Raw genomic sequence first — 12749 nt, 5'->3', positions numbered from 1 at the left:
TAGCAAAAGAGTGGAGTCTCATCTCATGCCTGGTACATGAGTTTCCAATAAATGATAGAGATCATTCTAAATTTAGCAATTGTTGATATCAACATGAATGTAGCAAATTATATGTTTTGAATTGTAACTTTGTGGCATGCACTACCTGGTAGTGGAATTCTTTTTACTCTGGTGTCTTAAGTAAAAAGGGTAAAATTATTGCAAACAAAAAAGAGTGAAGAAAGTGAATGCCAATTACTGATATCTCTCGTACATACTGTGTTCTCTACTTATAAAGTAACATAAAGGCTGATCTCAAGAGAATGGCAAATATTCTGGATGCCTTCATCTAAAAAGAATTTTGAATAGTCAATCTATAAATGTTTCTCTCCTTTTCCATATGGTTCTCATAAAAACACTGTTTAAATAAGACAACAGATATTGATTTGTATCTCTAAAGTACAAGGTGTCACGATTTATGAACAAAAGATTAAAGAATATCTAAGATGTTACTCTGGAGGGGATCTGAAAAGACAGGGTAATTGTGGGCATAGTTCAATGGTGATTAATTTTATAAAACATAATGAATGGGAGTAATTATATGAAACACAATGTGAATGAAGAATAGTGTGAAACATAATGTACATGAACTTTGCAAGTAAACCAATATAAGACAAAAATAAAATAAGAAGAAGTAGAAGAAAAGATATTACTCCTTTCCCAAGAATTTTCAGCCAACAGTCCCAGAAGGTGGAGGAAGAGGAAGCCAGAAAGCCGAAGCTATGTGGAAAGCACACAAAGGTAAGTCTTCTATTGATCTGACCAAGCCTTTATGTTGTCTTTCATTTTAAGGTGTTGACTGCATCTGTTGACCAAATTTATATCTCAGGCAACTCAAATTTCTGTCTTACCAAAGGGCAGCCTTCTGGCTAATAATAAGAGGGCAACAGAAATAGTTTATCAAGTACATTTTTTGTGAGTATTGCAAGTCACAGAATTTACCTGGGTTTTACTTTTAAGGAGTTCCAAACATCAAATGCTTCAAAATCTGAAACATCTAACATCTACCACCCAGTGAATTCACAGTATGAGTGCATACTCCTGATGTTAGAAAAGGAATATAATTTTCATTCTTATTTATATTCTCTTTTCACATAAAGCTTTATTTAATCCTTTAAAAATACTGTAAACATTATTAAAAATTATTCTTATTCACTTCCTAGGGGTTCTGTAACTCGGTACCACAAGGTAAGTAGCTTAAAACAAAAGGAATGTGTCCTAGCTCACCCTTTCACAGTCCTGGGTGCTGTTGTTAGGTGTCGACCTGTTGACTACAACTGGTAGTACCTCTATGAACAGATCAGATCCTTGCTTAATCTTCCACTATTCTCATGATCTCGACCAGGTTTAAGCCCTTTGTCACAGGCACAGTGCTAACCTATCTTGTTGAAGGCCCCTTCTCCTTCTCTGAGTCTCCACTTTTCCCAGAATGATGTCACAGTCCAAGGACTGGTGCTTCCTGATAACATTACCTAAGTATGAGAGATGACATTTTACCATCCTTGCCTTCAAGGAGGACCCTCCATCTTGCATCTCCTCCAACACTGACTTGCTTATTCTTTTGGTATCCCATGGGATATTCAACACTCTTTGCCAACATCACAATCCAAAGGCACTGACTTGTCTCTGATATTCCCTATTCATTGTCCAACCTTCACATGCTTATGAAGCAACCAAATCACTAGCTCAAAAGCTAGAAGTCTGCAGTAAGAATGTTGGCAGGACCATTCTTTCTTCGAGAGCTCCAGGGAAGAATATTGACTTTCATCTTGCTAGTTTCTGACAATCCTTGATATTCCCTGCTATGTAACTATGTTACTGCAAATCTCTGCCTTCATGGGCACAGGGCCTCTTCCCTGTGCATCAGTTTGTCTGTTTCTCTGTCCAAATAGCCCTCTATTTTCTCTGTCACAGATACCAGTCATTATGTTTAGAATTCACCCTAGTCCAGTGCGACCTCATGTTTATTACTTCTGCTAAGACCCTATTTCCAAATGGAATATTTAAAAATTATTACATATATGACAATCTTGCTAAACTACATTGAAAAAATTATCTTTTTGAATTGGGATAAATATAATTCGTTGTTGTGATTCCAAAGAACTTGCCTCCCTTCTTCTTTCTTCTTTTGATACCCACCACAAGATATATTTTTATATAAAAAATAAAATCCATAAAATAAATATGTAAACATATAAATAATTTATCTTTGTAATTTTCCTCATGGATTTTCTCAACCCCTCTTTAGCATTTAGAAAATAAGTAGAGACAAAGAATAAAGAATAAGCTTTGCAGTTAGCTAGATGATGAATTTTCCTACACATTCACAGATTATTTATTTTATATATAAAAGAAAACCATGGGAAAAGTCCTATATAATTTTATGTGTAGTGTTTACTGGAAAATATGTTTAAAGTGACAAATAAATACCAAGTATACTGTTAGTCACAGAATAAAGTTAGTGATAGGTTTGAGTCATTTCCATGTATGTTGTTGTTGTGTGGCGTCGAATTGGAACCAGCTCATAGCTGACACTAAAGCAAGTTTTCAGAGGCAGTAAATTGCATGAGAGGAGATTATCCATCATTCTCCTGTGTATGGGATTATGAATAAACCACATATAGGATTAGGTATTTAAGTTTTTAAAAATGCTGGAGATGAAGAGTGACCGCACATTTGCTGTCTCCCATCTGTGTTTCCTTTTATTCCCAAAGTCCTTTGTTCCAAGGATAAATTTATAATCACGCTAGAGATAAACCATATCAAAACTGGAGCCGTGGTACCAGAGTTTGCAATGTATTATGCTGCTAACCTGAAGGTTAGCAATTCAAATCCACCAGCCACTCCTTAGGAGAAAGATGGGCAGTTTCCTCTGGTGAAGATTTACATCCTCAGCTCAATGGACGGTTGCTCTCTCCCACTGAGAGTGTTGAAAGAATAGCCAGTGTTATCAACAAATAGATGAAATACCATAAACTAAAGATCAAGTTTTAAAAAAACTCATCATAAAATAATTTGTCAATATTTTCAGTCCTGACTACTACTTTAACGTGTTATCAGTGTGTCTTTTCAAAGTTCAGTTATGATAATAAAACCATGTTGTTGAATGAAAAAAAATATTTTCTTTCATACTAATACGACCCAACCGAATGTGGAAACTACAGAACAATTTCACTGATTTCACATGCAAGCAAGATTTTACTGAAAATTATCCAAAAACGACTGGAACAGCACATCAACAGAGAACTACCAGAAGTCCAGGCTGGTTTCAGAAGGGGTCGTGGTACTAGAGATATTGTAGCTGATGTTAGATGGATCTTGGCTGAAAGCAGGGAATACCAGAGGAATGTCTATCTGTGTTTCATTGACTGTGTAGATCATAACAAACTGTGGCTGACTCTGAGAAGAATGGGAATCCCAGAACACTTGATCGTTCTAATGCGAAACTTATACTTGGACCAGGAGGCAGTCGTCAGAACAGAGCAAGGGAACACTGCATGGTTCAAAATTGGGAAGGGCGTACGCCAGGGATGCATCCTGTCTCCATACCTTTTCAACATGTATGCAGAGGAGATTATCCGAGAGGCTGGGCTCTATGAGGAGAAATGTGGGGTCAGGATTGGTGGACGATTTATCAACAATCTGCGTTATGCGGATGACACAACCCTGCTTGCTGAAACTGAGGAGGACCTGAAGCGCCTGCTGCAGAGTGTCAAGGACTGCAGCCTACAATACGGATTGAGGCTCAATGTCAAGAAGACAAAGATTCTCACCACTGGACCAATCGGCAGTATCAGGATGGATGGTGAAGAGATTGAGATTTTACACAGCTTTAGTTTGCTTGGCTCCATAGTCAACAGTCTTGGCACCAGCAGCCAGGAAATTAAAAGGCGCATTGCCATGGGAAAGTCTGCTGTTAGGGACCTCTCCAAAGTACTGAAGAGCAGTGGTGTCTCTCTGGAGACTAAGGTGTGTCTGATACAGGCCATGGTCTTCGCAATCACCTGTTATGCATCAGAGAGTTGGACAATGACCAAGGAGGATAGAAGGAGAACTGATGCCTTTGAGCTGTGGTGCTGGAGAAGAGTACTGAGAATACCCTGGACTGCTAGGAAAACAAATAGATTTGTCCTGGCGAGGGTTAAACCGTGTGGCTCCTTGGAGGCAAGGATTCTGAGGCTCCGTCTAACTTACTTTGGACATGTAGTGAGGAGAGACCGGTCCTTGGAGAGGGACATCATGCTTGGGAGGGTGGAGGGACGGCGCAGGAGAGGAAGGCCCTCTATGAGGTGGATTGATTCAGTGACTGGGATAATTGGGAGGGGAGTGTCAGAGCCAGTGCGATTGGCACAGGACAGAGCGGAGTTTAGGGCTGTTGTACATAGGGTCGCTATGAGTCGCAGGCGACTCGACGGCACATAACAACAACAACAACAACAACAATACTAACCCCATATCTAGGCATTTTAAATTGTCAATTAAAAATTAATACTTAAATGTCAACCTTAAAATACATTTTTCAAACAGTTTAGATTTTCAGTATCCTTTTCCAGTAAAACCAGTTCTGAGATTAGAGGGACTTTTTTAGGGAGAGGGATATGTCCTTAGGAAAATGTTTTAATATCCCTTTTTTTTGGTAATATTTTGAGCAATTTCAGAAGCCTATGAAGAAGACTTTTGAAGAAAAATATTTCCTTAAGTAAATAAGAGAAAATATCTCAATAAGCTACACTGAAATAAAACTATAAAAATATATTAAAAGAATAAATAAGTGATACAGTAACATATAATTATTAAATAATAGGATTAAGCAGTCTATTTAAAACTAATGTAATTATGTACATAAATTATATTTTAAGATAGCTACACATTATTTACAATAGCAAGAAGATGAAAACAGCCCAAATGTCCATCAACAAATGAATGAATGGTGCATTCATCCAGTGGAATATTGTGCGACACTAAAGAATAAAAAATAACTCATAAAATACTACACAGCATGGGAAAGTTCTAGAGGACATTATACTGACTGAAATAACCAAGTCGCAAGTGGACAAATAGTACATAAAACTACTACTGTGAAAATAGGGGGTTAATGGACAGGGAACAGGGAGAAACGAAATAGAATGCACAGACAATGAACAGTAAAAGATCAGGAGAAGGGAGGATCAGCTTGGGAACAGTTGACAAGAAGACAATATGGCTATTGCAATTAGCAACTTGGAACAGGATGAGAAGGGGATGAAAAGGGTAGGAAGAAAAGCACTAGGGCAGCAGAGATTAGACGAAGGATTGGGAGGGGTGAGGGTGAAGGAATGGGTAAAATGCAATGAGGATTTGATGAGACATGGTGAGAAAAGGCATCAAACCATTATAACTAATAATAGAAAACAATAATGTATATGATTGATTGTGTAAGAAACAATTTAAAAAACATTTTGTGAGCTATACTTAGCAGTCTTTTGATTGCATTAATAATAGGCATTGATAAAAATTAAATTATTCTTCAATTAAAATAAAAATAGCATTAATAAATTCATCACATAGTAACAACAACAACCAAAAAAATGAAGGAATGCTAAATTCCAGTTAAGAAGTTAGGGACTAGGGGGAATTTGAATTTTTTTTTTATCATTAATCTTCCTGATTTTTATTGTTTTAAATCTGGGATAGATACACCCTCTGGAAAGACAGAATACTAACAATCTCGCCTGAGAAAACTATGGCCTGAATTAGGTGCACCATAGTCTTCAAACTGACATTGCTTCTCCTCAGTAATTGGAACCTGACTAAAGACTTTCCCAATGCAATACGTATCCCCACAGGTGGTACTAAGGATCCCTGGTGCCACAATCTCTTCTAAATCCAACTTAAACTTGTAACAGTTTCCTGTCACTGTGCTGTTCTAGCCATTTTTTATATGCTTCAGCAATATTTTCCTTGCATGTGATATTAATTATACTGTTGGATAATTTTCACATTCTGTTGGATCGCCTTTCTTGGAGATGGGAACAAATATGGATCTCTTCAAGTTAGGCAGCCAGTCATCTGGCCTCCAAATTTTTTAACTGACTGGTAAGTATTTCCAGGGTTGCATCTGTTAGTCAAACATATCGATTGCTATCCCATCAATTCCTGGGGCCTTATTTTTAACCAGTGTCTTCAATGCATCTTGAACTTCTTCCTTCATTACCAATGGCTCTTAAATATATGGTATGCTCTGAGATGTTTCAGTACCAGCCAATTTTTTTTTGGTACAGTGACTTTATATATTCCCTATATCTTCTCTTTATGCTTCCTAGATAATTCAATATTTTTCCCCTAGCATCCCTCAGTATTGAAACTCGGGGCTTGAATTTTTTTTTTTTTCAATTCTTTACGCTTGAGAAATGCCAAGTAAGTTCTTCCTTTTTATTTTCCAATTCCAGCTCTCTGCACATTTCATTGTAATATTTTTGCTTTGTCTTTTTGGAGATGTCTTTTGAAATTTTCTGTTCCGCCCATTTACTTCAGCATCTCTTCCCTTTGTTTTGGCCTCTCAACACTCTAGTGAAATTTTCAGAGTCTCTTCTGATATTTATTTTAGTTTTGTTCTTTCTCTGTCTTTGTAATGACCTTTTGCTCTCTTAATGGAAGATAATCATCTTGATTCATCTGATCTTGGATCATTGGTGTTCAAAGACTCTACCCTATTCTTAAGATTCTCATTTAAGTTCCAGTAGGATAGACTCATGTTCATACTTTGGTTCTTGTGGACTTGTTTTCATTTTCTTCAGCCTCCACTTGAACTTACACATGAGCAATTAATGTTTGGTTCTACAGTCAGCAGCTGACCTGGTTTTAATTGCTGATACTGAACCTTTTCAATGATTTCTTCCATAGATGTAGTCAACCTGATTCCTATGCAGTCCCTCATGTAAAGTCCATGTGTAAAGTTACCACTTGGGGGTTTTTGTTTGTTTTTTAGAAAAAGATGTTTGCAATGAACAAATCATTGAGCATGTAAAATTCAATCATTCAATTGCCATCCTCATATCTGTCACCAAGTCCGTACTTTCCAACTACCATTCCTTCTTTATTGTTTTCATTTTTTGTATCCCAGGCACCAATTATATCTGATGCATCTTGATTGCATGTCTGACTAAAAAATTTGGTAAAAATTTTCAATTTCCTCCTCCTCAACTTTACCCATTGGTGCAGCTATTTGAACAATAGATGCACTGACAGGTCTTCTGTGTGAGCACAGGGACAGTGTTTTATCACTTACAACATTGTACTTTCTGAAGATAGAACTTAAAACTGACTTTTTATATGAATGCAATGTCATTCTTCCTCTGTTTTTCATTCCCAGCATAGTATATTATTTAAAGTGGCCAATGTCCATCCATCTCATTTCACTTATGCCTAGAATGTCAATGTTTATGCATTCCATTTTACTTTTGACAACTTCTAGTTTCCCTACCTTCATACATCATATAATACACATTCCAATTACTGAATAGGAATTTTTAGTAATTATAGCCGAGATCTATCAGCAGCAACATTGATATTTCTCATTTTATGACCTTTATGAATGCAGCTTGAATATATGGAATTTTCCTGTTGATGACTGCTCCAGCCATAGTTGAATAATCATTAGCAAGTTTTTACTTGTATATGGTATTATTGACATTGTTTAATATTTCCACAATGTATTGGATCACCTTTATTTTTGGAATGGGAACAAATTTAGATCTATTTATCCCCTTAAGGCTCTTCCCCTTCTTCACTGAACCTCCACTTTCCCAAACATAGACTGATATCCCTGACAACATGCTCCTTCCTTGCCTTTAATGAGGATCCGGGGTGTATTTCTTCCTTAAGGACAGTTGTTTGTTTTTCCTGTCACATAGGGTAACTATGAGGCAGAATTACTTGAAGGCATATAAACAATAATAACAGATTTTAAAAAAGATATGATTTAGTGTGGTAACCCTTAAAAGAAAATCCAGACAAACAACACCAAAACTCGTAAACCAAAATACCTTTATAATCTCTGATGGTTCACTTCCTTCTTCTACAACAATGAGTTGAGCTCTTCCATTCCTTTCATTGTCTCGAATACCAATGGCAACCTGGGTTGCCTTCAGACGCTCATACTTGTTACATGAAGAACCACACCATTGGTAAATTTCCTAAAAAAAAAAAAATTACTATATGGAAGACATTTAAGCTTGGTGTAGTACATAATATAATTAATCAAAGGTGTAAAGAATAAAATTAAAATAATCTATTATTGAGGTATAAATAATTTACATCCTTAAAAATATGTAAAGATTATACACACACATCTCACTCTGCATTCTTTTGTTTTATTTTTTATTTTTCTTATTTTGCTTTAATTTAGCCCTGTAAAGTGAACATTTGTTAAATTATGAAATATAAATACTTTTCTCATCATTCTTTGTGGCTATGATTCATGCATCACAACTTAATATTTTTCAATTATTATATATAACTTAATTATTGAACAAAAAATTTTGTTTTCAGAAGATAACATTCCTACATTATCTTCACTTTATTAATAAAAAACACTTAAATGACAAAATTCAACATGTTTCAAAAAGTTAGCAAAGTTTTCTGAAGTATATTACTGTAATATACTCTTAATGAGTATAAAAAAGAAATGGGAATATCGCTTGAAAAGCAATTTAAAGATTATCAAGAGTCATAAAAAGAGCTTAAAACCTTTGACCTAGTAATATGATTATCTAGAACTTACTTTAATAGATTATTAATAAAGAGTTCTGATAGGGTAATTTGCAGGGAGTTGGGCTGTTAACCCAAAAGCCACAATTCTCTGGCTGTTCAAATCCAAGGAAAAAAGACAAGTAATCTCTGCCCATGTGATTTATAGGTTCACAAACCCAATGGACGGGGACTGCTATGAGTTCATGGCAATAGAGACAGAGTCTGAGAAAGATTATAAAATGCCATATATACAAGTGTACTTATTGTTCTGTGATTACATTAGTAAATTAGGGAAAAGCCTTAAATATTTCATAATAAGACAATAATTATATGATTATTTATATGGATAACATTAGCTACTTTAGAAATATGCTTTAACATAGAAATACAGAATAATTTTGATATAAAGTAATAAATATAAATTAAATAGTATGTATTTTTAAATTGCTAGAGTATTCTGAAAGTATACACATGTAAAATAACAATGGAAAATACTTTTGTTCATTAAATGTAGTTTTGGGTTTGTTTTTTTTCTCTCTCTCTTTTTTTTCATTAATTTTAATGAACATTTACAGAGATTTTGGATTTCCATCCATTCATTGTTGCACTTTTTTCCCTGCCTAGCCCTCCCCCACCCCAATTCACATCTCTCTTTGAAAAGTAAAAGAAAAATTCTTTCATTGGTATACTAAATGTAGTTTTTAAAAAGAAGTACAAGAAAGAGTCAAAATCCTGATGGTAACTAGGTCATTATCTAGCTTCTGACTCGCAGGGACCCTGGGTTTCCCAGGCTGTAAATCTTTATGGGTAGAGACTGCTCACCTTTCCGTTGCAGAGCCACTGATGGATTTGAACCACCAGGCACAAATGGCTTTTTTGTCTACGAGAGCAACATGCCACCAGACTGTACCATGGACTGCACCACTAAAGCTCTTTGTAGTCATGTAAGAAGGGACATTATTACAGGCTACAAGAGACTAGGGAGCTCTGGTGGCCTAGTGGTAAAATACTGCACTGTAATCTCAAAAGCACACAGTTCAAAACCTCCAGAGAAAAGCTCTGAGGAAAAAGGATGAGCAATCTCTTCCCATGCGACTTATTGCCTCTGAAAACCCACTGGAGGGTCAACTATGAGTTGGTCCTGACTCGACAGCTCACAACAGAAACAACAACTTAGGAGTTTATTTAAACTACACACATCTGCAGATAGAAATGCCTTCAGGGTTCACTAAACATAAATCTGTTTTCTCCTTTTTAAAAATTGCTGTATACAATGCTCAGATGTAGATTACAAGCTAGTTGCTGGGTATACAGAGACAAGTATAATAAAATTAGTAGGAGCTGACACGCAAGCAACTAACATTAATAATATATCTGCATCACACTTGATTTTCAAAACATTTTCCACATATCTACTCAGGCACAGAAAATGTTTAAATCTGGATGGACCTAGGAGAATATTTACTGGCCAGTGGTCTTGTTTTCATATTTTTTTTACAAAAACCTAAATCATTTAATAATAACAAACAAGTATTCAATCATCAGAGAGAGTGACTCTATTTTCTGATTGCAAGATGTTTACTTATAAAAATTGTTTACTTAAATGAACTCTGATGGGTAGTTGACAGGCATTGCAAAGCTAACCAAAAATAGTTCACTGTATGTACACACAGAAATGCAGTATATAACCAAGTGCAACAATGTACAGAGAGAAGAGGGGTATATGAAGATTACTGATGCTTCCTGCACAATTTTTCTATAAGTGCTCTGAAATATAAAGTTGATTTTAAATAAAAAACAGCTGGGTGCCAAATATGAAGCTATCTTCCTTACAAGTAATAAGGGCATAACTTTAAACAAAGTAGGCCAATAATTGTCTTTCTGACACAACTTCCCTATCCTACTCTGTTCTTGATTGACGCACTGCAGGTTTATCTTTTAAAATAAAAGTTTTAGGAATTCAGTTCTTTACAAGAAAACTATGGACTATGCCTTGAAATTCCTTTCACTCTAGTTCTGATTTAGTTCTTCAGCACAAAGGACATTCTTTCCTTTTTATAAAGAACCGTGCACTTCTACTGTTTCCTCTCTCAGCTCTTTTCCACACGTAGGCATCTAGATGATAGGCTCATATTCGCAGGCAACTTGAATACCTGCCAAGTTTAGCAGCTACAAAGAGTGAAAATCAATTATTCCCAATGGCCAGTCAATTCAAACTTATTCACTGAGCGTGAAAATTAGAGGGTGGAGTAGGAAGGAGATTTTTGGAAAAATATCTAATACATTGGGACTTGCCTTGGGGTGTGGACTGAAAGATTCCTAGGTGACTCTAGCATTCATCCAGAGCTGAAACCACCACTGGTCACCCTGTGGGTCTCAGGCCTTGCACGTATAGCAAGGAGTGTATAGCATCTTACACATAATTATGTGATGCAGCGAGGCAGGCCACTCTGCTGAGTGTATTGTAGGTGCTTAGCTCAGGATCTTCTCACCATCCTTTGTTGCCCCAGTCCTAAAGGCGACACCACTTGGCTAGTTTGAATTCATTAAGTGGCTCGCAGAAGAAAGATTGCAATCTCCTCTCATGTGATTTACAGCCTTAGAAAACCCACTAGAGGATCAGCTATGAAAGAGTAGTTTCCAATTTGATGGAAATGAATGAGTGAGTGATTCCACAGGGTTCTGTGCTGCTAATCCAAAAGCCATTCCTTTTCCATTCCACCAGCTACTCTCTAGGAGAAAGATGGACAAAAATCTCATCCCATGCAATTTACAGCCCCAGAAACCTGCTGGAGTGTTAGCTATGAGTCAGTTCTGAGTAGATGGCAAGGCCATGAGGATTCCACAACAAAGAGTATGAGTGAGGCAGTGCTACCGAACTAAAGTTAGGGACCAGGAGTAGGCCTTCTAGATTTGCCACACTTTTTAATAGTCTTCATAAACTGTTTCTTCGTGGAACAAATATTGATGCTCTCTTTACCTTAGTTATTTACATGTCCTTCATTTACTTCAGAGACCTTATATAAAGTCATACTAATGTCATACTAATTTATATTATGTCTGGAAAACATTATGAAAGCTTGGTAAAATTTAAGGATGAATTATTAGTTATGGTAACTTTACAAATATAATTATTATTTAATGTAGCATTATTATAATATTGTAAGGATCCCAAATATCCTTTATATTAGATTGGGCTGGGAGTTTTTCATGTGTAGTATTTATTCACAGGTAGATTCGGTTGTAGAAAATAATTCTTATCATTGCTTAGAGACCACTGTGTCTACTTTCAAAATAGAGGAAGAGATATATTCACATAATATTCACAAATGTAATAAAACTTTTCAAAGTAGAATTTTCTTTTTAACTCAAAGATGACTAAGTCACTATAGAAACTGATGAAGGAAATGTCAATATTAGGCCTGAAAACGAATACTTTGCATCATGCCTATCCTTTTGTTATTTCAGCTTTACTTTTATGCTACAAATCGTCTAAGTAGCATAGTGTAATAACCAAAAGGTGAATAGTTCAAATCCATCAGCTGCTCCACAGGAGAAAGACAATGCAGTCATTTCCCATAAAGATCTGTAGCTTCCAAAGCCCAGTGGAAGGTCACCATGAGTTGACATCCACACAATGGTGGTGCGGTTTGGTGGATTATTTTGTGCTGGCCTCGTGGCAAGAAGCTGAGCTGCAATCCTGAAGGCATGTGGTTCGAGTCCACCAGGTGCTCTATGGGAGAAGGTTGGGGAATCTCCTCCTGTGTGATTAACTGCCTCTGAAAAGGGTCAGCTATGTGTTGGTTCTGATTGAATGGTACATAATAACAACAACCACTTATTTAAGAGAGCTCTCATGACCTAGTGGATAAGGTCACACAGACAGGCTAATGGTTCAAATCAACTAGTTGCTCCATGGGAAAAAGATGGGCAAACCCTTCTCAAGTGATTTTCAACCTCTGAGAACCAGTTGGGGGTCA

At 36.3% G+C, this 12749-nt stretch overlaps 1 protein-coding gene across 1 annotated transcript in view; it reads right to left on the bottom strand.

Moving 5' to 3' along the window:
* SCIN (scinderin) overlaps nt 1–12749 on the bottom strand; it is an 89661-nt gene that overhangs the window by 52644 nt on the left and 24268 nt on the right. Inside the window, exon 4 of the mRNA XM_006880246.1 lies at nt 8064–8213. Within this exon, the coding sequence (XP_006880308.1) occupies nt 8064–8213 (150 nt within the window). The remainder of the gene's footprint in view (nt 1–8063; nt 8214–12749) is intronic.

The sequence above is a fragment of the Elephantulus edwardii genome, unplaced genomic scaffold, assembly GCF_000299155.1.
Source record: "Elephantulus edwardii isolate Elephantulus edwardi_28Jun2011 unplaced genomic scaffold, EleEdw1.0 scaffold00007, whole genome shotgun sequence".
NCBI classification, from domain to species: domain Eukaryota; kingdom Metazoa; phylum Chordata; class Mammalia; order Macroscelidea; family Macroscelididae; genus Elephantulus; species Elephantulus edwardii.
This window is presented reverse-complemented; position numbering and strand designations above follow the sequence as displayed.